This window comes from Equus quagga, chromosome 1, assembly GCF_021613505.1.
Source record: "Equus quagga isolate Etosha38 chromosome 1, UCLA_HA_Equagga_1.0, whole genome shotgun sequence".
In the NCBI taxonomy this organism is placed as follows: Eukaryota; Metazoa; Chordata; class Mammalia; order Perissodactyla; family Equidae; genus Equus; species Equus quagga.
This window is the reverse complement of record NC_060267.1, coordinates 103,594,331-103,620,114: the sequence shown is the minus strand read 5'-3', so window position 1 is coordinate 103,620,114 and position 25,784 is coordinate 103,594,331. Positions and strand designations below refer to the sequence as shown.

At 43.3% G+C, this 25,784-nt stretch overlaps 2 protein-coding genes across 7 annotated transcripts in view; one reads left to right on the top strand and one right to left on the bottom strand.

The window, feature by feature from the left end:
* Window positions 1-3,861, top strand: part of TSEN2 (tRNA splicing endonuclease subunit 2) — a 34,630-nt gene extending 30,769 nt beyond the window's left edge. For all 6 annotated transcript variants that reach the window (XM_046638407.1, XM_046638390.1, XM_046638422.1 and 3 more), the window contains 4 exons: window positions 553-589; window positions 1,140-1,251; window positions 2,384-2,473; window positions 3,482-3,861. In XM_046638407.1, the coding sequence (XP_046494363.1) occupies window positions 553-589; window positions 1,140-1,251; window positions 2,384-2,473; window positions 3,482-3,541 (299 nt within the window). In that variant the 3' untranslated portion in view covers window positions 3,542-3,861. The remainder of the gene's footprint in view (window positions 1-552; window positions 590-1,139; window positions 1,252-2,383; window positions 2,474-3,481) is intronic.
* An 8,659-nt stretch (window positions 3,862-12,520) lies between these two features.
* On the bottom strand, window positions 12,521-18,588 carry MKRN2OS (MKRN2 opposite strand). The gene is made up of 4 exons (XM_046678248.1): window positions 18,371-18,588; window positions 15,123-15,172; window positions 13,756-13,918; window positions 12,521-12,864 (listed from the first exon to the last, which is right to left on the bottom strand). Exons 1-4 carry the CDS (start codon window positions 18,586-18,588, stop codon window positions 12,624-12,626), a joined length of 672 nt encoding a protein of 223 aa, XP_046534204.1. The 3' UTR covers window positions 12,521-12,623.
* Window positions 18,589-25,784: the final 7,196 nt, after the last annotated feature.

Genomic DNA, 25,784 nt, shown 5'->3' with positions numbered 1-25,784 from the left:
CCCCACCTCCTTTGGTCCCCAATAGTTGGGTAGACTGATCTAAGATGGCCTGATGGCCATGTGACTCTTTTCCCCAACTAGACGTGGAATTTCTTAAAAATAGGCGTGTCTTATCTCTAGCACCAACACCTAAGGTGCTGCCCAGCCACCTTTCCTCAGACACTTTGAATTACATTGATTTGAAATGAATAAGAAAATGTTGATCCACATTATGCAAACTTCACACTCTTGATATAATTTCACACTCTCATCTGGAGAGTTGAAGACAAGAGGCAAGACGAGAATCTCTGTACTTGACTTGGGGGCTCATTTGTGAGCTTGGGGTGGGATGAAGGTGTTAGGGTCTTGGCAACAGATTTGCTTTACTAATTGCATTTTGTTCCAGGGAAAACAGTTTGGGCTTTAAAAATAGACCACAGGGCATATTGCAGATTACCCACAGAGAGATAATTGGGTGTTTGTCACTTTGGAGAAGAAAAAACTTAAATAATAAAGTGAGCTTTTGGTTTTGAGTGATGATAAATTTTCTTTCTTTCTTTTTCTTCTTTGCAGTGCTGTATCGAAAAGGCCCTCCATTTTACCACGCAAGGTTTGGAGTGATTGTTAAATAAGTTAATGGCTTAAAGGGACACAAGGAAATTTCTGGCCTCAACTTTAATTTTCAGTGCCATAGAAACAGAGTCATGCTCCTCTAGCCTGATGGGGATAGATCCGATATGTCTGTGCCTTATATACCAATGTTGTTATACTACTTATAAAATGATAAGTAGGTTATCATAATGTGTGTTTTAATACTAAACATTGAGTTAATCTATGTAGTAATTGTTCATCTTAATGTTATTGAGTGTTAATATCTAAACAGTTGAGTGAATTCACAGCTTTCATGTTGGGAGAAATATTTCTGGTCCTTTCCTGTAAATGTTGAAATCAGCCTGAAAATTCGTAACATAAAGTATGAGTTTTTCATTAATATTTTCTCAGTGGAAGTCTAGGGAAGTTTAGGATCAGATGATATATGTTTTATTTTCTGTATCTTTGTTCTTGGTAAGACAGACAGTATTCTTTTTAACCATGCTTTTGTGCTTTGATTCATGATTTCATGCTTTTTATTTTTAAAACGCCCTTCATGTGTTTTCCAGTTACTCTGTCATTGTTGAGTTGGTTGACGACCGTTTCGAGGGCCCTCTCCGCAGACCTTTCAGTTGGAAGTCACTGGCTGCCTTGAGCAGAGTTTCGGTTAACGTGTCCAAGGTAACACATCATCTTTGGCATTCAAGTGTTGCTGAAATGATTGGATTTTTTCTTTCTTAAATGTAGTAGAATCAGAAAAGTCCTTTGTAGGAATTTCAAAGTGTTCCTCCCAGTGAAGTTCTGGAAGATTGGGCTAGAAGCTGTCCTCCCTTCATGTCCGCTCCCACCACCAACTGGTGCTGAGCCCCAGGAATTGTGCTGCTGTGGTGACTGATGGGGGTGGGCATTGCCTTCCTGCCCAGGGGTGCAGCTGGAAGCACAGCCAGCATGTGCTCAGAATTCACTCATACACATTCATGAGGGAGTCAAAACATTGGCACGTTTCTCTTCAAAGTTAGACATCTCTTGAGAGAGGAAGGGGATTCGTATTTATTGCTAAACACTCCACATGCTTTTGTACCACCCTGTTATTATCTTCCTCCTGAGGGCGAGGAATCAAAGGATCAGAGATGTTGAGTGACACACCCAGGATCACGCAGCTCATAAGCAGAGCTGAGATTCAAACCCAGAGCCATCTGACTTCCTGGCTTGTGTTCCACTGTCTCCTGCTGCCATCAAGATAGGAGGGAAATTTCATCTTATACCAGGACTAGTAGGACTGAATGCTTTGTGTGTTCTCTGTTATTTAGTAATTTGCTAACTGGAAACAAATTGTGGGTCCCCCCCAACACTGTCCCCCTGCTGCTGGAGATCTGGTGGGAGGAGGCCCGAGGGCCCAGCAGGGGCCAGATGACAACTGTCTTGAGTGCAAGTTAAGTTGCTTAGGCTTTAGCCTCTAAAAAGTAGCTTTGTCCTGTAGAAACAGGGAATCTATACTGTTTATAGTGTTTTTATGCCCATTTTATGGGACTTGTGTCCTATATTTAATATTTTGAATGCTATGTTTATAATCAGTATATCTACTTTATTTGCCTTCTCTTGCCACATCAGCACTGATAAATGGCAGCTCCTTAATCTAGAAGACAAGCCCAGTTAGGATCCCAGGAGGGAACTGACATGCCTTGTGAGTTTGCACTCAGTGATGTTTCCGGGAGCCTCAGCGAGAGGGAGTGAAGCTGCCTGCATCTCCTGCTGACACACCCAAATTTGTGTTGTTTTGTGGGATATGGAGATTGTTTTTGTTTCTCAATAGGAACTTATGCTGTGCTATTTGATTAAACCCTCTACCATGACTGACAAAGAAATGGAGTCACCAGAATGTATGAAAAGAATTAAAGTTCAGGTGGGTGAACTCGGAGACAAATTCACTTCATCCTAAGCATGCTGTCCATTGTACTGAATCCTCTGGGACACGTGGTCCCAAGAGAAGAAATGAAAATCACCTTGCCTTGGTACAGAAGGCCCTCTCGGGCTCTTCCCCCACTGAACCCACTGTCACTCCCCCTTAATTCCTGTTGCTCCTATGCCTGCGATATCGTCTGATTTCTGTCCCCACCACACAGCTGAAACTGCTCTCGCAAACAGCCGAGGACCTCCTCGCCAGGCCGGGACCTCCCCTGGGTCTCATTCCCAGAGACTCGAAGGGTCACTGTGACTCACTCTCTCCCTGAACTTCTCGTCTGGCTTCTGGGGTTCTGCTTTGAGCAGAGCATCCTCTAATCTTCCTGGCGGATTTTTCTCTGCCAGGGCTGCCAAGTTCCTGGTCTAGTCACTCAGTGTTTATTAATGTTTCTGCCTCCCCCGTCTTTGACTCCTCCCCTGCAGCCAGCACGTCCTTGTTTCTCTTCATCCCTAACATCTCACCCTTCCTCCTGTTCACACCACCCATCTGATTACAGACGTGATGGTCAGTCTCCAGGGCCCCAGAGCCTCGTCTCCCAGTTTGTCCTGCTCATCCCCACCAGGTTAGCTTTTCATCAAATGCTGGTCCTGATCCTCTTCTCCTTCTCAGTGCTGACCTAGATATACCAGTGCCATCTTAGACCTGGTTCTGGGGTTAAATACTAGGTTTCTTACTGGCCTTCCTAATCATGAAATGTGCAAGTAGAATCCCACAGCTGAGGCAATTTAGCTTTTACAGTCTTTGTTTGATTAGGGTTGATACTATTTGCATGTAAGGTGTGTTTTGCTATATTCACATTTTCTCCAAATGTTCAGTTACAAGGGATGGGAGCAGGCATCGTCATATAAACAGCTCTTTGTGAAATGTAGCTGCAGTATCCTATGCGTGGCCCGTTCTTTCATTTCTGTTTATGATGCTCAGTCGCCTTTTTGTTTTGATTGGTTACAGGAGGTGATTCTAAGCCGTTGGGTTTCTTCACGAGAGAGGAGTGACCAAGACGAACTTTAGCAATTCAACCTCACATTTCACCAACAAATTCTTAGTGAGTCTCCTGCGATAAACCAAGTTTAGGGCGAGGTAAAGAGTCCTTATATTGTAATTGCCCAATAATTTAAAAGTTTTAAAGGGCCTCGTGCTCCCAGCACCAGAAAACTGTTAGTGTTTTAAAAGATACAATTACCAGCAGTGACTAAGGAGCCCCGAGGTTTGCAGGTTTGTTTTTCTGTCCTTCGGATTCGAGGCCTCTGCTGCAATCCGCCCGATCCTCACTCCGGCCAAGAAACATCCGAGCTTGATCCCCCTCTTTATCTTTCTTGGAGCCAGAGGTGCTGGAGCACCACTCTGTGTCTTGTGCCCAGCAGTGTTCAATCCAGATGTCAGTTGGGACAGAAAGAATAACCCAGAACCCTGGAACAAACCAGGTCCCAGTGATCAATACAAGCTCTTCTCAGTGAATGTAGATTACAGCAAACTGAAGAAAGAAGGTCCAGACTTCTAAATGAAATGTTTCACTATAAAGCTACTTAGAATGAAGGTCTTCCAGAAGCCATCCGCACAATTTTCCACTTAACCAGGAAATATTCCCCCTCTAAATGCATGAAATCATGTTGGTGTGTTGTGTTGGGGTTTACACTGATTAATAAATATCTGAAACTCGAAAAAAAAAAGAAGATACAATTACCCTGGGGAGAAAAAAGAGCCCTGAGCCGGAATCCATCGTGGAATCCGTCACTGACTGACTGACCCTGAGCTTCTCATCTCTGGGCCTCTGTGTCCTCATCCACTCATTGAGGAGCTTGGACTAAATGAGTCCTAAGTGGACTCTTCCAGCAACAAGGAAATTCTCTTACTCTCTGATTTTACCTGAAAATGATAATTTATGTTTATGCGGCACGCTGCAGTTTCCAGGGCACTTTGGTGCACATGCATCTCGTTATCCATATCCCGTGTGTTCCTGAAGGAGAGCCGGAGAGCAGAGTTGGGGATTGCAGGACCCCATGTTCCATTATTTTAAATGGAAAAATAATAACATGTCTCAGCTTGTCCAAGAACTTAACCAATTACTCAAATACTTTAAAATCCATTTAATACCAACAAAGGATTTCTGTATCATAGAAAGCATTTAAAACCTGAATTACCGGGGCCAGTCCTGTGGCCAACTGGTTAAATTCATGCACTCTGCTTCGGCAGCCCAGGGTTTCACCAGTTCAAATCCTGGGCGCAGACACGGCACCGCTCATCAAGCCATGCTGAGGCAGCGTCCCACATGCCACAACTAGAAGGACCCACAACTAAAAATACACAACTATGTACCAGGGTGCTTTGGGAGAAAAAGGAAAAATAAAATCTTTAAAAAAAAAAACCAATTACCTAGTTATTTATTTCTCAATGAGCTCAGTGCTGGGCATGTTTGTGTACAGTACACAACAATATTGTACCACTTTAGATAAAAATTGCATCTTGCGTCAGTGAACTTGTTATAAAAATATGTGGTGAAATTATGAAGATGCATCATAAATGCAACAAACATTTAATAAAACACAATAAATAAAGCCTTTTTTAATTGGCTTGATGTCGGTGAAGAGTTGCCTGAGGGGCTGCATTTGGAGGCAAGAAGAGGGAGACGGACAGAGGACACAGGGTGGGGGAAGATGAGCAGGAGAGGCCAGTGAAGGTGTGAGGGAAACAAATGTCAGAGATCCATCCAGTGTCCAAATCGAAGGCGGACAGACTTTTCCTCGGCACTCAAGGCTCCGGAACTGGATGGCTAAACCATCTTTGGAAGCTGCGAGATGAAAAAAGCCAAAATGGGCATCTGTTTGCATTCCCTTGGTGTGTGATCTTAGAGCTTCTGTCAACCTAGATTCTGCTTAGAGATGTGTGTTTTCACACAGTGCTTCTGTTAATGTCGTGATCCTGTTCTCGCAACAAAAGCATGTCTGCACGCTCTACATTTTAAAGATTTGACGTTCGAATAACGGCGCTCCTCTTCCTCCCCTGCCTCAGACCAATAACGACCATCAGTTTGAAGGAGCTTCTCAGTGTAAGTTCTTCGCTCTTCATTAGTGATGCTAATAGTGCTTCAGAATTTTCACTGTCCTCTTTGCTCACTCCAGGCTCCTTAGCAAAGTAAGACTTTGTCTTGAATCATCACTTTCTCAAAACCTTGTAAGTCAGCAAAAAATTTCAGGAGCCATTTCTTCCCTATTTCGTTCATCATTTGTGGTGACACTTCTTTCCAAGCCTGATCAGTGCATCAAATGCCTTTATGGTAAAAACTGTTCTGTGAATCCTCAAAGTCCTTCATTCCATCAGCGCCCCACATAAAGTGCTTTCTCGTCAGCTAACGTGCCTTGAGGGTTGTGGTGACTCCTTGGTATGAAGACTACGGTAAAGATGTAGAAAAGCCAAAAGACCGTGCAGATATTACTTTTAACTGAAAGCTCTGGAACAATGTCCAAAAGCAGCATCTTTAGTCAAAGAAGCCTTGTGTGAAAGACTTTCCTTCTTCATGTATACGGTTTGAACACCATGTAGCAGGCCGTGCGCTCTTCAGCATTACCCAAGGGCCATCTTTGGGGGTTCTGGAATGCCACACGAGCAAAGGTTTTGGTTTACATCAGTCACCCTCATAATTTCCAGCTAAGAGCAGTATTAGCTTATTTTTGGAAGTATTATGTCCTAGCAGTTTTTTCTTGCCTTCTGAAATAAATGTACAAGATGGCATTTGTTTTCAAAAAAAAGCTCACATTCATCAAGATTGGAAATTTGCTCTGCGATAAAACCACCTTTGGGAGTTTCTACAGGTCACTGGAGGAGATGCTGCAGCCTCACAGAGAACGGAAATTCCTTCACCCACACCCTTCAGAGCATCAGGCTTACGTGGTTCTTAAATCTCTTGAGCCCTCCAGACTTGCTTTAAAACTGAAATCCTTCCCCAGATCCTCTCTCTGGTCCATCACTTTTCCTGCTCTCCCCAAGCGTTCACATCCTCCCATTGTGCCAGCATGTGCCCAGTGGCATCACACTGACTGGCCATGCATCCTCCATACAAGAATTTAACTAGTTTTATAAAAGCAGCACACCATGCTCAAGAACACTGTGAAAGCTTGCGGAATTGACACTTCGCAAGTTATATTTTGTCACCCAATGCAAAAAAACACAAGAAACTGGGGACACATGCCTGGCCAGGATTATATCTTTTATGTAATCACCTTTCTCAATACATTATCACTTCTCTTTTTGTCTAACATAGGAAATTTCCTAGGCCTCTATAACTCACCTACTTTCTTCACAGGCTTTTCCACTTCTGTAGGAGACATTTTCACTTAAAGTGGGAAAAATGAGGTGATAACACACCACATGTCTAAACAGCATAAGCATCGGGCAGTCTGCTAAGAGCAGCGTGTGCCATGTGCTCGGTCCAGTTCAGACGCTCAACTTGAATGATTTTGCTGCAGGTTCTTCCGTGTTGGTTGTTTTTTATTTGGATGGCCAATATAGGGTAATGTTTTTTGCAAATCGTTATAGCAAATAGTCAGATAGTGGGAGTTGAGATGGGGCTGTTGTACTTATCCTACAACAGCTTTCTGAGTTCAGGTCATGAGGCATTCCAGAGGAGGAAGGTCTGAGGCTCAGAGATGTGGCTGCCATACACCACTGCCAGGATGTGCAAGCAGAGGACTTAACCTGAGCCCTCAGGAACTTTACAAGATCACCACAGCTGAAGTGACACCAGCCTAGAAAATCAGGTGAGGTCAGAAATACAACCTGTTAGGCCTTGTCTGGGTAGAGGTTAGAGAGGAAGGCCGCCCATGGCGGGGCTGGGTATTTGCTGGTACGGCTGGGCAGTGGTCCCCCACCTCAAGGTTGGGGTACAGCTTGAGGTTCCTGTCACCAGGAACATGCTTGTGCATGTGATTTTGCATACAGTGTCAGGAAGTTCACAAATTCTGTGAAGACCATCTGGATCCAAGGTTAAGAACCTTGGTACAATGCATGATTCTTAGCTTTTACTTAGGTTCCCCAGAGAATTTTATTGAAGGCTAGGTAGTGGAAGGAGCCTTCTAGAAAGGAACCGTTCAAATCTCAGCTCTCCCTCTCGGTGATTATGTGACTCTGGATGGTTTCACTTGCCCTTTGTGAGCCTCAATCATCTTATCTCTAAAATGGGGCCAATGATAATATTTATCTCATTGTGTGGTTATGTGGATAAAGGGGGAGAACTCAGAAAGCACCTGACACATAACAGAGTTTCTCCTCCCTTCCAGAAGGAGTGACTCAAACCCACCAAACTGGCAAGAGTCCAAGAAGACAGTGGATTTATTTATATTCTGAGCTAAATCTGGGTTGAGAACTGAAATGTGCCTGTGGAAGTTAGGCCCATCTGATAAATGCAGGCATGCTTTGTGCACAGAAAGTGGAGAGAGGTAAGGGGATGTTTGTTGAGGGCCTTCTACATGCCGGAGGGGCTGTTCTGTCAATGGAGCGAGCCGGGTTACTGTCATCCTGCCTTCTGAAAAACCTGCAGGTAGACTTGGGCGGTCACCCTTGGAAGGTGCCGGACCAGCCCAGGGAGCAGGGGCGCCAGTAAATGGTGCCGCAACTGCAAGCCTGCTCTGCCTTTAAGGCACCCCGTCCTCGGGTCAGAGTCAGTAGCTTGCAGTTTTCAGGATTTTTAACTATGAGACTGGTTTCAGCATCAGGCTTCAGCAGTCCCTTGGTCTCTGATTGTTCTTAGGTGGAGAGCAAGATGGTTACGTGCTGGGTTTGAAGTCATGCCCAGGTTTGCATCCCAGCTCATCCAGTTACTGATTGTGCAATCCTGACCTCTGTTTCCTCATCTGCTAAACGTAGTTAATGTTATCAACATACACACAGTAGAATATTATTCAGCCACAAAAAAAAAGAAAGTACTGACACATGCTACAACACGGATGAACCTCGAAAACATGCCAAGTGAAAGAAGCCAGTTGCAGAAGGTCATATATTATGATTCGAGTTATATACCTAAAATAGGTAAATCCATAGAGAACGCAGATTGGTGATTACCAGGGCAGGGGGAGGAAAGAATGGGAGCCACCGGTTAGTGGGTCCAGAGCTTCCTTTTGGGGTGATGGGATGTTCTGGAACTAGAGAGGTGGTGGTTGCACAACATTATGAATGTACTAACTGCCACGGAATTGTCCACTTTAAAATAGGTTTATGTGCTATGAGTGTCACTGCAATCAAAATAAGTGAATCACTGATAATGTTCTCGACCTCAGCGAGCTGCTGGAGGATTGGGTGGGCTGGTTGATCCTTACACGGTGCTTAGCACAGTGCCTGGCCCCTGAGACCCCCTCAGTAATTTGCAGCTGTGATGGTTCGTTTGGGGGCGGGGAATCCCAGTGTCCTAAGAGCCACAGCTGACGCCATGACGACAGTGGTTACTGTGGAGTCGGTCCTTGCGTGTTGATTCTCTTAGCTTCCGTTTTAGAGGCTGACGTTTTCTGATCTCATCCCCAAAGTTTAACGGGCAGTGGCAACGCCTGTGCCTTTACTGTCGTAAGTTCTCATAAAGAGTGACCTCTATAAAGTCATTAGCTCATACGGAACACTTGGCAGGGGTTAAATCGAAGTGAAGGGGACATGGTTTTAGGCAGGTTTACCAGGCTGGAGCTGGTTAGGTTTCCTTATGCTTTTGAGCATAATATACAAATCTGAAAATTCATTGTTACTTAATAAAGTTTTTATCTTGTCTTATTTTACATTGTTAAAGCATTTTCATTTTCTCTTAAAAAGTTTCCATTTACTTGACTGTGGCTCTTAACTTAGTTTTCCCCTTGTGGGGAAGTACTTGGGTTAAAAAGAAAGGAACTGTCTCCCCACCACCCACCTTCCACGTGTGATTTTACCAACTGAAGTGAACTTTTAAAAATTGAATTACAGCCTCAAATAATTGTCCCCTGCGTGTTAACTTCCTTAAAACTGTAACTGAGACCCATTTCTAAAATTTAGAGATACATAAACCCATCAATTTATCCTAAATCTTTGATTTTTTTATGTAGGCTGAACATTTTTAAAATCTTTTTACTATTTTGTTAAATATAGGGATGCTTCCCTTAAGAATACATGATATGAGAAAGCACATCTGTGAAATTGTTAAACTGAGGTAGTTTTTATTTGAAAGCAATTCACTATCATTTAAGTGAACATGTTCTAGCATTTAAAAATTTTTACCTTTTCAGAAACAGTGTTTGAAAGGTAGATATTCTTCTTCCTAATTTTTAAATGGCATGTCCTGACAGAGTAGAAAGTGGAATCAGAAAAACCTGGGTCCAAATTCCAAGTCTACACCAGGAAAATAGTGGTGACCCTGGGAACACTGCCGAATCACTCTGAGCCTTGGTTCCCTTACCTGCGAAGTGGGCATAATTACTGCCGCCTGAGTTTGTTCACGGACTAAGTGAGATGACATATGAAAGGGTCTGGCACATTGTAGGTATACGTTCTTCCCTTTCAGATAAACCAAAGTGTAAGCATTCCATAATTATTTTCTCTAGGAAGTGATAAGCCTGTTTTATGCCCTGGTAGGTAACAGTGGAAGAGAAGGAGGTGGTAGAAAGAGTTGGAAGTAAAGTAATGAAGTGAGCTCTGGAGATGGGGCAGAATCCTGTGGTAAGCACGTGTGGGACAAAGGGAGCTAGATCCAGCCGTTGTGGGGTGTTTTTTTTTAATAATATCTATTGGGTTTGCCTGGTTATAAGAGTAATGCATGCAAGCTGTAGAGGCTTTGCAAACATACTTTTGAATGGGTCATTTTAATCTTTCAAATCGGTCACACTGAGGCAAGCTCTGACCCTGCGGTGACAATGAGCCCATTCCGTGAGTATTGATGGAGACCAGGTGTGTGTGTGCCCAGGCAGTGCTAGACACTGAGATGAGAAGTGCCTTTGGGGAGAACTCCGAGACTGTCTGGGGAGCAGAATGGGTGCCGGTGCCGAGTCTCCTCCTCCGACAGTTAGCATTTAGCTGGTATAATAAAGGAAACTTACTCGAAGAATTCTCAGTTCATAATTCTACAAAACTGAGCAATATTGCCATCTATTGGTGGTGTTCCAGTGCTTGGTTTCCTTTGTTGGGGTAAAACCTGTAGGGTGGTACTGTGATTTTATGACTGGGGAATTTGGAGCCTGCTGAAGTGAGAAAAGAAATATGAGACTGACTGCTGCCAGTGTCACCTCCAGGTTGGAGAGCAGCCCCTAAAATACGGAGTGGGGACCACTAAAGCTTTATTTGAAAATGAAGGTCATGCAGCACTAAGAGACAGTAGCATGAAATTGGCGTTTCTAATATTAACAATACTTACTTTAATTATGACGTTATTTACCTTCGTTCCATGTTTGAATGTTGATGAAAGCAAAATCCTTATCTTCTTTATCTTCTCTAATGATGGCAAATTGCCAACCCAGTGGCTGTACATCCTAGGTACCATTGGTTGCTTTCAGCTTGCTGGGTGGCCGAGGTTAAGTGCATGAGCTTTGCAGTCAAACCTGGGTCTGAACCCCGGTTTTGCTACTGTGTGACTTTAGGCAAGTCATTCCCTTTTCATCTGTAAAATGGGCATAATGTTAGTACCCACCTCACAGATGGTCTTGAGGATTAGAAGGGAAGACTAAGAAGTGTCTACTCTGGTGTGGAGTCTTTATGAATACTCGTTAAATGCAGCTACTATGATGAGTAATCATCAGATAGAGACAACCAGAGAAGCGGCGTCCTAAGATAGAGTGTTAAGAGAACAGGGCCAATTGGAACATCCCCCTGACTCAGCAATTCTTTCATCTTTACCTGCTGAGGTCTTTATGACTTCTTGAACACCACGCCACAGCACAGTTCTGTTTAAAGTGGTATCATATTCTGGTGGGAAGTTTTGTTTTTCCTAAAGAAAAGTGCCAGAACTTAGAAATGCAAAAGTTGGTATGGCGTGCATTTTTTTCCCACTAAAGTTGCTAGTACTGAAATATTGGCCAGAGGCCTCTTTGGAAACAAGCTTTGAGGATCTGTAGCAAGTTTTCTGAATATCTTTATTACTAAGTAATTATTGGTGCCTTGAAGATGGGTTTGGTACATTGAAAATGGGAACCTTGAAGATGGGTTTCGTTTTTGGAAATTAGACATCATTTGGTGGTGGAGTAGTATTTCACGTTTGGTCAGAAACAAAGAAAATGCTGGAAGCAGTTTCCAAGAAGGAATTCTGAAATGTTTTGCTCATTGGGTAAAGTTTGATGATTGTTTGGGTATACAGATTCTAATGTGCTTGATAAAAATCATCTCCTTTCTTTATGGTTACTCATCCCAATTGTCCCCTTCCTCCTCCTGAAGGTATTTCCTTCAGGACCTTTCCCTGTGTCCTTTCTGAACCCTGCATTTCCTGAGGGCAGAGGAGGTGCTTTGCCAACCCAACACCTCAATCTCCTCGAGTCAGGTCAGGAAAAATGAGAAGGAAACAGACTGGCATTCTGCTGACTTGAGGAATTGCCGGTCCGGCAGTTGCCACACGTTGACACAGAAAGGCTAATTCAGGAGGGCCCATTTCCTAACTTAGATTCTGAGACCTTTTTTTCCTGTTTGTTTTTTTCACTATGACTGACTCTCAGAAAGTTACCATGTACTGTTTAAATAAAAACAGTGAGGTGAAGGTACTCATGACTTCATAAATTTGAAGTGTCTCACTCGCCTTCCTACAAACCCCCACTTTCTGGATTCACATTGAAAGGTGAATTTGTTCAGCTCTGATTAATGTATAGGAAGAGTTTTCATTGCTCTGTGAACACAGGATGCTGCCGCTTTATGCTGTAACGTGGATTCTCTGTTTAAAAAGCGATCTGCTATGAGAAGAATTTAGTTCTACTGCATACAATTTTGAAGAACCCAGGGTGATTTTTATTAATTTTATAAATTCTTCTACTGCGGTAGGCTGAAATATGCTTAAAGGAGAGTCATAACACTTTTTTATTAACCACAGTTTAACGCATTTAGAAATCCCTAACACCTACTAAAGGTGGTCCCCCCCCCAAGCTTCCGCCCCTCCTGCTGTTACGCAGCCAACTCAGCACAAAGCACCGCCGGGAGGAGGGCTCGTCTCCTCATCAGGGTGGTCGACCGCGTAGAAGCCATGCTCTTCTGCTGCCCGGTAGAGTGCGATGTACTTGGACGCCGTCCTTGTCCTCGGGACCACGTATTTCTCCGTGAACTCATTCTTGTCCAGTTGCTCCCTGCCTTCCGTGGTCAGAATGCGGTTAATGAATGTGAGGGTGTAACTGTAGCAGTTGTGGTGGTCTTCCTCGTACCTTACAAAACAAAGGTGTTTGTTGAGAAGGAAGGCTTAGCTCTGAAAGCTGCCCAGGAACAGGCTGTGAAGCTGCCGGAGGACTTTTGGAATGGAAATTGGGCTGGGCCAACTTCACAGAATAAATTTCCACTAATAAAGACTGGTGGTAAATTTGACTGCTCATTTGGGTAACTCGGAATTGAGAGCTGGGCCGTTTTGTGTGCTGGCCCCTGTGACGACAAAGCTTCGAGAGAGACTTGACATCTTGGGCTATTTCTACTTGCAACTTAAATACAGAGAGGACTCACCCAAATGTTCAGAGTGGTGACTTAAGTTGTATGTACACTGCCAATTTGGGGAACTTGATTTCACCGCAGTTCTAGATTCTAGAAGTGGAATTTCATTTCTAAGTTTTAGGATATCCCACAGTGTCTAAACTTATTTCAAGGGAAGTCTTGAAACAATTTAAATCCACCAGTATGCTATATATCTAAAGTATTGAGCAAGAAATTGAGGAATTTCAAAATTGCTAAACCAAAAAACAAAAGCTTTAGATATTTTTACATTTTGAACATCATTTTTGAAAAATTTTGTTTTAACATAGTATAATATTGTGGCTTTTGCTGTATATTTTACTAACTGTTAGCTATAATACCTAGTCAGATAACTAAAATAGAGTACTCACTTCTGGTCCTGCCAGCTCTTACAGTACTGTGATTCTGTCGTGTAAATGTGCTCACCTCTGCAGGAAACCCACGGGAATTCCACTCCTGCTTAAATTCTGTTACAGGCGCTACTGTCTTGCTACAGGCTCAGCATGAACTAAACACAGCTCAGAGTCCTCTGTGAGCTGGGATCCCACCTGGTGGTGAATGGGGGCCAGGGAGGGGTGGTCTCTGCAGCCCCGTACCTGTGAGGCAGCCAGGCCCCCGTGGTGGAGAAGTCTTCCAGGTACTTGTCCCACTGGTCCCTCAGTCCAAACATGCCGGGCTGCAATAACGGGATGCTTACACTCTGCTCCCAGCCTGCTTCATCTCGCTGGACACCGTGCGCGGTGTAATTATACACAACTCCTGCGATCAAAGTCAGAGTCATGCAGAGGCTGAAGGGGAAGTGCACCTCTGTGAAAAGGGGACTTAGTCAATGACAGCTGCCACTGTGGTAACTTTACATAACCCAGATGGCACTTTTTGATTGCTGTAAGAGAGCAACAGGCCGTGAGAGGCTCCAGAATCTCCTGCCTCCAGGATCAAGTTCGGGAGGCAGCCACCCACCTTAGATCTGGTCTTGCCTGGAGTCGGGGAGGGTTTGTGGGCCTCTGCCTCCTGTGCTCTCGACACAGCCTTCCCTTCAGGAAACCCAGCTCTTGCTCCATCTGCTCAGCAGTACCGCGAAGTCGCCCCCAGGAAAAGGAGGCAACAGTAGGTGCCAGGATAATCGTCTCCAAATATTTTTGCTGAAGTTTTCTATTACGAGTGGGTCTATCTTGTTTCCTTAAATCAGCAATAAATTTCCACTAATAAAGACTGGTGGTAAATTTGACTGCTCATTTGGGTAACTCTTGAGCTCAAAAACCCAGTCCTAGCTTTCTGCTCAGTGTCAATTTCTCCAGCCTCACCGGACTGGCCTCGCTCACCATTCCCAGGCCTGCAGCTTCCTACAGGTGGCACGCCCAGGCCCTGTTCCTGCAGACCAGGATGTGCTGGTTTCAGGGTTGCAGACTGTGCGCCCTCAGCTAAATCTGGCCAAAGGAACTGTTTTGTTTAAACATGCTTATTTTTTAAAGCAAAGCACTGCACACCCCACCACATGCTCAGGTGCTCTATCCCCTGATTTACCCCGAGGGTCCCTGCCTAGCCCCTGGTGACCCTCGAGTATGAGGTCCCAGTGGCAGTGGGGTGAGTATAGGATCGGGGACCAGAGGCCCTGGGTCCAGTGCTGGTTCCAACAGAAGATGAGGTCTTGGGCAGCTCAACCTCTCTGGACATCGGTTTCTTCCTCTCTTAAAAACCAACAGAACTTACAGATTTGTGATGCTCTTGGCTTAGAAAACCTTAAAGAGCTTTCAAATACCCAGTATTGTTAGTAGTAACACCTTGCTGTACAGCACATATTTCTCTTTTTTGGGGTAGCATTGCCCACTCATGGGACAGAGGAGAACCCAGGGAACGGAGGAATCACTGATTAAATGTTGCCATGATCGCTTTTTCTCTGGAAATGCTGTTCTCCTCTAGCTGGGTATTGTGGGGATTTTTTAAGCTGTGAAAATGCACTCACCGTTTGTATTGGTTATTCCAACGTGAAGATCAGACCTTCCATCATACTCCCTGGAAGAGACAAGTATATTTTTTTCTGTCATTTGCACGTGTCTGGCATGAAGAGTTGGTATCAGGAGGAGAGAGATAGGCCTCCTCTCTCGGCTGGTGCAGGACTTGCCGTCAGTGGCCAGGTTAGTGGAAGCCCTGTTTCACAGCTGATTGAGCCAAGAGTACATTTGAGGTAGAAAATACTCCCTTGTGTCCCCATCTGGGTTTTCTTGGCCTCTCAGTACTCAAGGCTGGTGGCTGGAAGGCCAGGCCTGCTGGAGCGTAAGGTCAGCTTAACACCTGGCTCCGCAGGCAGAGGGCCCCCGAGGATAGTTGCTGCAGGAGCTCCTTATTCTTTCCTCCTCCTGTGGGAGGGGACGGCCTGTTCCTGAGGCTGACATAGTGGGAGGACCCTGAATGCATCTCAGTGGACTTCTGCCTTCAACTGATGTAGCCCGTTTTGGTCTTGTAGCCCGTGGCCACACCCACTTTTCCTGGACAGCCTGTTTCCTGAAATTCTTTACCCGAGACTGTGCATTAGTTGTGTAACTGCACATAATTTAACCTCCTTGTACGGTCCCAGGCCCTCACTTCTAGCCGTGACTCATTGGCAAGTCACTTTCTCTTTCTGATCTCAGTTTCCTCATCTATAAATTGGGAATACCATAAGCCTCCTAGCAAGCTGGTCATGAGAATACAACGCCTGTTGAGTGCTGGCTACGTCCAGGTGTCGAGTAAATCAGAGGTAATTTTTAAATAGTAGAGCTCCTTTGTCAGACCACAGGTCTGAATATTTGCTTCCTTATTAAAGCAGGCAGTTCTGGGGTTTAAAATGACCAAGGACACAAATGGCTATCCCTCCTTCCTCAGAGCCATCCGCCCAGGTCATCTTGTTGCAGCCACTTTGAGTTTTCTGAGCCCCTGTGGGTTCAGAAGTTGAGAATGAAGCTGGGACACACAGTTAGTCTTGGGTGGCTGATTACAGCGCTGCCCCGCCATGTGAGTGCTACCCCGAGATCGCTCCCCGAGCGCATTGCGCATCGAGCGCACTGCGCATCGAGCGCACCACTGCACTTTGGTTCCTGCCTAAATCCTAGGCATCCTCCCTCCCTCCCTCCCTCCTTCCCTCCCTCTTGTCCTTCAGTTATTTCTCAGTCATACAACAGACGTTTATTGGGTGTCAGCTATGGGCCTGTTTTGAAGTGAAGGCTTAGTGACACCGCAGGAAATAAGATGAGATCACTGCCCTCACTACTTCCAGAGAAGACTTTGTAATTTTAGTTTAATAAGTTTTTGATAGATTGATAAGTGCTGTGAAGAGGGAAAAATGTAGAATGCCACCCCTCTCCCATACACCTTTTGTACAAATTAAGAAAAGGTTCCCCTTCTTCCTGCAGATGCAGCTCTGCCCAGAGTGCTTAGTTTGGTGAGTGGGGCGCAGACTGAGTTTCAGTACCCACAACCACCTTTGTGCAGTCCACAACCTGCACAACCTATGTGGCAGCGCTAAGGGATCCTTACCTAGTTAGATAACAGCCTCAGTGATTCGTTTGGGTCATTTCTGGATCTCTTTTACAAAGTAGGTGAAATTGTCTCAAGCTGAGTTGTGGGAGTCAGTCCTCAGGGTTTGGAAATTGGATGAGAGGGAAGGAAATAGTTTGGAACTTGATCTTAGAGGGTCTGGAGGGCAGGGGGCCACTTGGGGGTCCTGCAGATCCTGGCCTGAAGGGAAGGGAGCATGCCAAAGCATATAACCTGTTTCAACACCACCACCTCCCTTCTGCCGATGCCTACAGAGGCCAGGCCTGTCACTAGCACCACCACATCCTAGAATGAATAAATACTTGTTAGAGGCCAGCCTGAAAGCTTGTCATGCGTTGTGTGGTTTCTTGAGAGCAGGGTTGTGGCTTGTTTGCTGTAACATCCCTGGTATTTCCCACAGGAAGGATTTGTTGAATGAACCAACGTTACAGCAAATGATTTCCGAATTTTAACCACTTTATTCAAAAGCTTTTGGAATCCACCCTGTTAATGACTCTGAGTTACCATGAATGAGGGGCTCTTATGACGCAGTCTGGGGCTCATGATTCTGATGAAGGTGGAAATGAAGATTTTGCCAGTTACCTTCTGAACTCAATGTGGAAAGAATAGGATGGGAAGGAGCATGTTGGTCCAACATCGTGGCTAGTGCCAAGGCCAGGTTGATATGCCTTATTGCTGACCCTCACAACTCTGCAAGGTCAGCGGGATCCTCATTCTGCAGATTAGGGAGAGGATCCTGGAGCTGGTCTGAACCAGGCTAGGAACGGGAGCTTTATGGCATCAAAGCCTGCACTGTGCTCTCTGCCTCCTGCAGCCTCCCTGAAGAAGGGTCAGGGCACAAGCCTTTACACACTTTGGTTCATTTCATCCACATAAGGACAAGAAAGAAATTGATTAAGGAAGTTAGTAAGCAGGGAAGAGAATAGTCAACTCCAGTTTTTTTCATCCTAAACCAGCACTCTTGAGAGTGTGTGAGAGTTTGGAGGGTAAACTGCAAGGAGGCAAGGAGGTCTGGGCATTAGACCGTGACGATGCGCATGAACTCGCTTCCTACGGCACGTGCTGTCCTTTAGTAGCCTGGGTGCTCTCTCAAAACCTGGCTTGTGCAGGGCCACTTCTAATTCCATTTGTAAACTCCACGAGGACACTAAGGAGGCACAACCCTTTCATTTTGATTTCTGAAATCTTTCTTCAAGTCAGGTGGCATCTACAATTGAAATAGACCAGCTCCAGTCTTCAATTTAATTCACCTCCATGCAAAATAGTCTATAAGTGGCCATTCTTCAGGCTCTGTACATTGTCACAGAACTTCAAAACTAACTCTCAGTAAAGGTATTATTTTAGTAGGATTAGCCTCTGGGTCATTTTCCCAGTTAGCCTCTTAGCACAAAATCTATGGGTAAAAACATCTCCACGCTATCGATTTTTCTCTCTTAAAATTGTGTAAGCAGGTTTGACCTTCATATATTCTTGCACTTATCATTCCAGGAAAGTATGCACCCCATCTATTTTTATGAAACAAATAGGCCTATGTTTTAGGACTTAACACCAAAACACTGGAAAGATTATCCACCAAACCTCACACTGTATAGCGCGTATTAGAAAAAGAAAGCTTTAGTAACTAAAACACAAAAGGAAAAGGTCGTACAATTCAATGTAACATTTAAAACACTGTACCTAAGAAACGTCCCTTGAGTCGGTCTGAGGAGGAAGGAACATTTTTCTTGATGCCCGTTGGTAAACGGATTAGCGATGCTAACAGGTGCTTCCTCCAGCCTCCTAGAGCCCATGTCCTGCCGGCAGAGCGGGCAGCACCGTGGCACACTGAAGCTGTAGATGCATTTCTTACAGTGGTTGAATTTAATTAAAGGCTTCCCAGCCTCTGCGTGCTGCATGGCTTTCCCCTTGTGGGCAACCAGGGGCGGTTGCCCGAGACTTCCTTTTCCTCCTTACACAGCTATCAAATGCTCACCACCCGAGTAACCTGATCGACAATGATGTCATCCTGATTGATGGCTTCAGAAGCCAAACCAGGTAGGATTAACCAGTAACCAGGCCGCGCCATAAACTGGTGTCTTAAAGAGCTAGTTTTCATTTGTGCTCACTTACAAAGTTTCTTTGTAGCCTTTGTCCATTTTGCAATGGTTAATGGCCAGCTCCTACACATCCTTTAAAGCCCTGCTTTTCTGGAATACCTTCCTCAGCTTCCCCCAGCATTATCTTGTGCTGGCAGCGCTGGATTTATGTTTCTGTCAGAGTTCTGTTATTTAATTAGTCATTAGTCTGTGAGCTTCTTGGAGTTAGGGAACCAACATTTACTTCTGGTTTTCTAGACTAGGTTATATCATTGTGGTTTTGAATAAATAAATCCCTACTTCGAAGCTCTTTTCTTTTTATATTTTATACTGTAGAAGTAATCTTGCACATAAAAAATTAACAGCACAGTTAGAAATAGGGATAGTGGTTACCCTAGGTGAGGAGTGCTGACTTGGAGAGGGCATGAGGGGTTTCTGGGGTCTGGGGCTGTTCTGATTAGTTATCTAGGTGTTGATTATATGAGAGTATTCAGTTTGTGAAAATTCATCACGCTGTACATTTTACTATATGCACTTTATTCTTCAATTTTAAAACAATTTTAAGCATCTGTACAAAAATATTCCCAAAAAACAAGGCAATGTTCTCTATTTCTCCATAACATTTTCTCAGCCACCATATTCTACTCCCAGGAGAAAACCAATGGTAAAAGAAGTGAATATTTCCACATAATTTTTTTAACTACAATGTTGTTATACTGTACACTGTATTGAAATTTGTGTTTTTCTCTCATCTTGGAAACTTTCCTGCAATATCAGTAATAGAGGTCCAGCTCATCCTTTCAGACAACTGCAAAGGGATGCAGAATTTGGTTGCAACACACTTTATTTAACCAATCCCCTATGGATACCTACGGTTCCAGAGAACAGCAATCGTAAAGGAAGACCCACAGAGAAGGTATCATGGCAGGAAAAGGCACTTTAGAAAAGTTAAGTTTCATAATGTGCACTTGAATAAATTGTAGCATGCTGACATGCGGAGAAGTGCATCTTCAGTGTTGTAACATGAAAATGATCAGCAGACTCACAGAACTAAGAAAGATCTTAGAAATCATTTCAACCAAACTTCTCTTGTTACAGTGAAGGCAGACAGGTTATAGCTGGACAGCCAGCTCAGGTGACAAGGATCTGGGATTGGTCATTATTAATACAAACCACACAGCTATTGTCTGATTGTTGGAATGGCCCAAGTTACTTTCAACTGTGAATATATTCATCTTCATGACACCAATACCAAGAGGTATTTTTAACCTTATGAAAAGGAACCGAGGAAACATGCCTTATAAACATTTTGAATACACTAACATTCTTTGTTTTTTGAACAGTCGTCTTCGGTCTTTTTTTTACCTTGTTTTCTCTATTTTAAAAAATCTTATGATAAAATAAAACATAGATACAGAAGACTACGTGAAACAAATGTACAGCTTAAGAAATTATTTACTGTGAACCCCTTATAACTACCCCCAAGTTAAGAACTGGAACTTTTCTAGCCACCTCAGAAGCCCCTCCAATAATGCCCATCCCTGTCAGGGCCCCCTCTCTTCTTCCCTCCAAAGTGATCCCCACCTTCACTGTTACAGTAATCGCTGCTCGTGTTTCTCTTTGGTGAGCATCCATAGCTACTATAGTTTAGTCTGGCCCATCTAAGAATTTTCGACAAGTTTTTTAAGTCTCTTGGTTCCCCTTTCTTCTCTCTATTCCCTTACCATATATCCATGAAGACTCCGAGCCGTTTGACCTGGAGCATCACCCACAGTCTGACATTGCCACCTTCACACTCAGGATTCAGTTCAGCATGCTGCTCTGTCCTCTGTACATCCTGCAAATCGGCAGCTGGTTCCAGAGACTGGGTCAGACTCAGGTTTGCTCCTCTTGACAGGTCTGTAGTTGGCGGTTGGTTCTTTCATCAGAAGTCATATTACATCGGTCTTCAGTCTTTTTTGATGTTAGCCGCCATTATTCTGCCTAGAGATCCATCTACTCGCTGGAGTGGTACAGTGATGTGCTCTGCGTCCACCATTTGTTTTCGTACATTAGCTGGAGTAATTTCATAGGGGACACTTCCCTATGGGACACTTCCCTCAGCTGGGACTTACTTACCCAGTGGCACAGGCTTACGGGAAAGAGTAGACATTGCCTGACTCTTTCTTTATCCGCATTTCAAGATAGTGAGGTCATCTCTGTCACACTCAGAAGGTGCTCAGTTGGTTTTGAATCCTGTTAACTTAAATATCACTCAGTGGACTCAATGTGAACTCATAGTTATAAACGCATCAGATGGATTTCAACCCAATGTGGTTTTTATTCTTATTAAAGCTCAGATTGTCCCATCTTAGGCCTCTGCAACTGGCTCCTGAGTCCTTTTCACATGAACCTAGTAGTCTCTGATGTTTCCCTTGCCATCTAGTCTGTCAAGGTGTTCCGGGTTCATCTCACATCTTTCTTGCCCCAGACCTGGAATCTGCCATTTCTCCAAGAAGCCTTGGTTTCTTTCGATGAGAAATGGTATTTCAAGTCTACAGTCTGCCCACTAGCAATACTCGTTGCTACTGGGTCAGTTATCATTTCTTGACCTTTTCCGTGAGCAGAGCAAGGTAAAAAGGTGCATGCTCACATGCGTACATCTAAAGATAAAATACTTCACGAGTTCAAACTGCTATTTCCAATTCAAGTTCAGGACTGCAGCATTTTTACTTAACCTCTTCTCCATTACATTTGTATCTCTTTTCTTCCACACTGAAAATCTTGGTTCTCAAGGATACCAGGGGTGCTTTATCCCACTTTAAACATACAACAGTCTCAGAGTAACAACAGTAATAAAAATATACCACCACCTCCAATTATGATCATTGAAAAGTTAAAAAAAAATTTGCATATACTCTATCTTCCTCTCAAAGATTATTGAGATTCATTATTTAAATGGTCGTTCTATATCCTCATTGTCAGAGCATCTGCCCCTGTAAACAATAGGCTATCCCCTGTAATCCTCACTAAGGCTCAGTTCTACACACAAACTTCTGTTTCATGCTTACTACCAGTCCTTTCATTACTCTCTAGTAATTACGGTTGTCTGAAGTTCATTCTCTAGAAGATTCCTTAGGAAGGGCTCATAAGAAGAATATTCCCTGAATTCCTGCATGTTGATAGTTTATCTCTGTTCTTCATACTTGAAGGTCAGTTTTGCTGGATGTAAAATCCTTGGTTCACTTTTCTTTAATACATTCTTCCATTTTCTTCTGGAATGAAGCACTGCTGTCAAGAACTCTGATGACAAACTAATGTTCATTCTCCTATAAATTATGTTCTTTTTTGCCAATATGCCAAAAAGATTTTTTCTTTTTTTAAAGATCAATAGTTTTATTATAATATGTCTTGATGTTGGTTATTTGGGTTGATTTACTCAGCTTTGTGATGTGTTCTTTGAATATGTAGTTTCATATCTTTTTTTATTTCCATAAATTTTTTATAAATTATAATTTTGAGGATTTGTTCTATTTCCTTTGTTTTGATTTTCTTCTTCAGGAAATTCTATTATTTGTATGTTGGATCCCTTTGTCTATCTTCAATACTTCTTATTTTTTAAAAAAAGTTGAGGTAAAATTTACATATCACAAAATCCACCCACTTAAAGTGTACAATTCAGGGGCCGGCCCGGTGGCGCAGCGGTTAAGTTCGCACGTTCTGCTTCTTGGCAGCCCGGGGTTCACTGGTTCGGATCCCAGGTGCAGACATGGCACCACATGGCAAGCCATGCTGTGGTAGGCATCCCACATATAAAGGAGAGGAAGATGGGCACAGATGTTAGCTCAGGGCCAGGCTTCCTCAGCAAAAAGAGGACTGGCAGTAGTTAGCTCAGGGCTAGTCTTCCTCAAAAAAATAAATAAATAAATAAAGTCTACAATTCAGTGGTTTTTTATCAAATCTAAGTTCAGAACATTTTCATCACCCCCAAAAAGGAAACCCTGTACCTATTAGTCACTCCCCATGCTCCTCTCCCCGCAGCCCCTGGCAACCACTGGTCTGCTTTCTATCTATGGATTTGTCTATTCTGGACATTTCATATACAGTCATGCACCACATAATGACATTTTGGCCAACAACAAATGGTATATATGACGAGGGTCCTGTAAGATTATAATGGAGCTGAAAAATTCCTCTCTCCTAGTGATGTCATAGCCATCATAGCATTGTAGCACAACGCATTACTCACGTGTTTGTGGTGATGCTGGTATAAACAAACCTACTGTACTGCCAGCCATGTAAAAGTATAGCTCATACAATTATGTACAGTACATACTACTTGATCATGATAAACGACTGTATTACTGGTTTCTGTATTTACTATACTATACTTTTTTCGTTATGTTAGAGTATACTCTTTCTACTTATTTTGAAAACAAAAGGTTACTATAAAACAGTATACTGTGTTACTCTGGCAGCAGCCTCATACATCTCGTGTTTACTGTGTCTCTTGATTGCATCATTTTCTCTTGTGCTTGATTTAATCTCATGTTGTTTTGTTCATCAGGGCACCTAAGTTTTGTATAAAATCCACTGTTAACGTTGCCAGTAAGAGACTACATTGAGCGATTGACCTGGAAACAAAATTAAAAGTGATTAAGGTCTGTGAAGGTGGAAAATCAGTGACGGTTATTGCTCGCCAGTCAGGCATGTCCCATTCCTCCATAGCTATGATCCTGAAGAACAAGAACAAAGTGACAGAAGCTGTTGAAGGATCTGCTTCATGAAGGCAATGAGACTAACATAAATTCTAGAAGGGCGTATATCAACATGGAGAAACTTCAAATGACCTGGATTGAAGACCAGACACAGAAGGGTACCCCTCTCAGCACCATGACTGTCGGGGCCAAAGCAAAAAGTTTGTGACGTTGAAAGAAGAGGCTGGACCCGACTACAATGTTGAATTTACTGCCAGCTCTGGGTGGTTTAAGTGATTCGAGAATCGTTATTCGTACCAATGTGAAAGTGGGTGGGGAGTCTGAGTGCTGATGTGAAGGCAGCTGGAGAATTTTTAGAAACTCTAGGTAAGCTGACTGTGGAGGGAAATTACTGCCAGAGCAAATATGTGATATGGATGAAACTTCCCTATTCTGGAAACAGATTCCTGAAAGACTTTCATCCACAAGGAGGCCAAGTCGCTGCCAGGCCTCAAGGCTTTTAAGGATGGGATAACAGTCTTGCTTGGGGGCAATGTTGCAGGCTACAAATTGAAACTCTTTTTCATCTGGCACAGTGAGAACCTCGGGGCGTTCAAGCAGATCAGTAAGCACACACTGCCAGTGCACTACAAGAGCAATAAGAAGTCATAGATGACCAGCTCCTCTTCCAAGATGCCCTCCTGAATTTCTGTGCCAGTGAAATGGAGAAGTACTGTTTTGAGAATAACATACCTTTCAAGATTTTGCTTATTGTTGACACTGCCCCTGAACATCCTCCTTTTATTGGTGATCTTCATCCCAGGATCAAAGTGGTATTTCTCCCTCAAAACACCACCTCTTTAATCCAACCAATGGAGCAAGGAGTTATAGCAGCTTTTAAGGCCTACTACCTGAGGGGGATCTTTGCCCAGGTTATTGCTGCAACTGAGGAAAATACTGTGCAATTCTGGAAGGATTATACCTATGACTGCATCCCAAGAACCTTGTTTGAGCTTGGGGTGATGTCACCAAGGACTTTACAAATGGCATCTGGAAGAAGACACTCAAGAGCTTCATCCATGGCTTCAAAGGATTTACCAAGGATGATAAGATGGCAAAAATCATCAAGGCTGTGGTTGAGATGGTAAACAACTTTATCTTGGGTATGGATGAGGATGACATTGAGGAGCTCCTAGAGGTGGTTCCTGAGGAATTGGCTAATGAAGAGTTGTTGGAAGTGGAACAGGAATGCATAGCTTAAGAAATGGCAAAAGAAGAGGATACTGCAGGAGAAGTAAAAGAACAAGAACCCCCAAGAAAAATTCACAATTAAGGGTTTGGGGGAAGCTTTTGCAGACCTCGACAAGCTCCTTAAAAAGTTTGAAAACATAGACCCCAACACCAAAAGGTTTCATTCATAGAGAGAAATGTTCATATTGCATTATCTGCTTACAAGCAAATCTATAATGAAAGAAGGAAGAAACCAAGCAAACCACCATGGACATATTTCTGAAGAGAGTGACATCTCCTCCTCCTGCCTGAGGCTAGGTCTTCAGGAGGTATTCCAGAAGAAGGTATTGTTATCATAGGAGATGACAGCTCCATGCGTGTGCTTTTGATTTGCATTTCCTTAATGACTAATGATGTTGACATCGTTTCATGTTCCTATTGGCCATTTGTATATCTTCTTTAGAGAAATGTCTGTTCAAATCCTTTGCCCATTTTTTAATTGGGTTATTTATCTTTTTATTGTTGAGTTGTAAGAGTTCTTTATATATTCTGGATATATATCCTAAATATTGTCTTTTCACTTTCTTGATGGTGTTATTTGAAGCACAAAGTTCTTTAATTTTGGTGAAGTCAAGTTTATCTATTTTTTTCTTTTGTTGTTTATGCTTTTGGTATTTGATCTGAGAATCCTTTCCCTAATCCAAGGTAATGAAGATGTATGCCTATGTTTTATTCTAAGACTTTTATAGTGTTAACTTTTACATTAGGTCCCTGATCCATTTTTTGAGTTAGTTTTGGTATATGGTGGGAGGTAGAGCTCCAACTTCATTCTTTTTCTTGTGGATATCCAGTTGTTCCAGCCTATTTGGTGAAACTACTATTCTTTCTCTGTTGAATGGTCTTGCTTCCCTTTTCAAAAATCAGTTGAAAGACAACCTATTGATGGGAGAAAATATTTACAAATCATATACCTGATAAGGAGTTAATATCCAAAATATATTAAAAATTCATGCAATTTAATAGCAAAACCCCAAAACAATCTGATTTAAAAGTGGGCAGAGGAACTGAACAGACATTTTTCCAAAGAAGACATACGGATGGGCAACAGGT

Coding starts and splice junctions, on each gene's coding strand:
- MKRN2OS (XM_046678248.1), bottom strand. CDS start 18,588: ATGCAGCACGCAGAGGCTGGGAAGCCTTTAATTAAATTCAACCACTGT. Junction 15,173..18,370: donor ACTCAAGGGACGTTTCTTAG/GTACAGTGTTTT, acceptor TGTCTCTTCCAG/GGAGTATGATGGAAGGTCTG. Junction 12,865..13,755: donor GGGGCCTGGCTGCCTCACAG/GTACGGGGCTGC, acceptor TTGTTTTGTAAG/GTACGAGGAAGACCACCACA.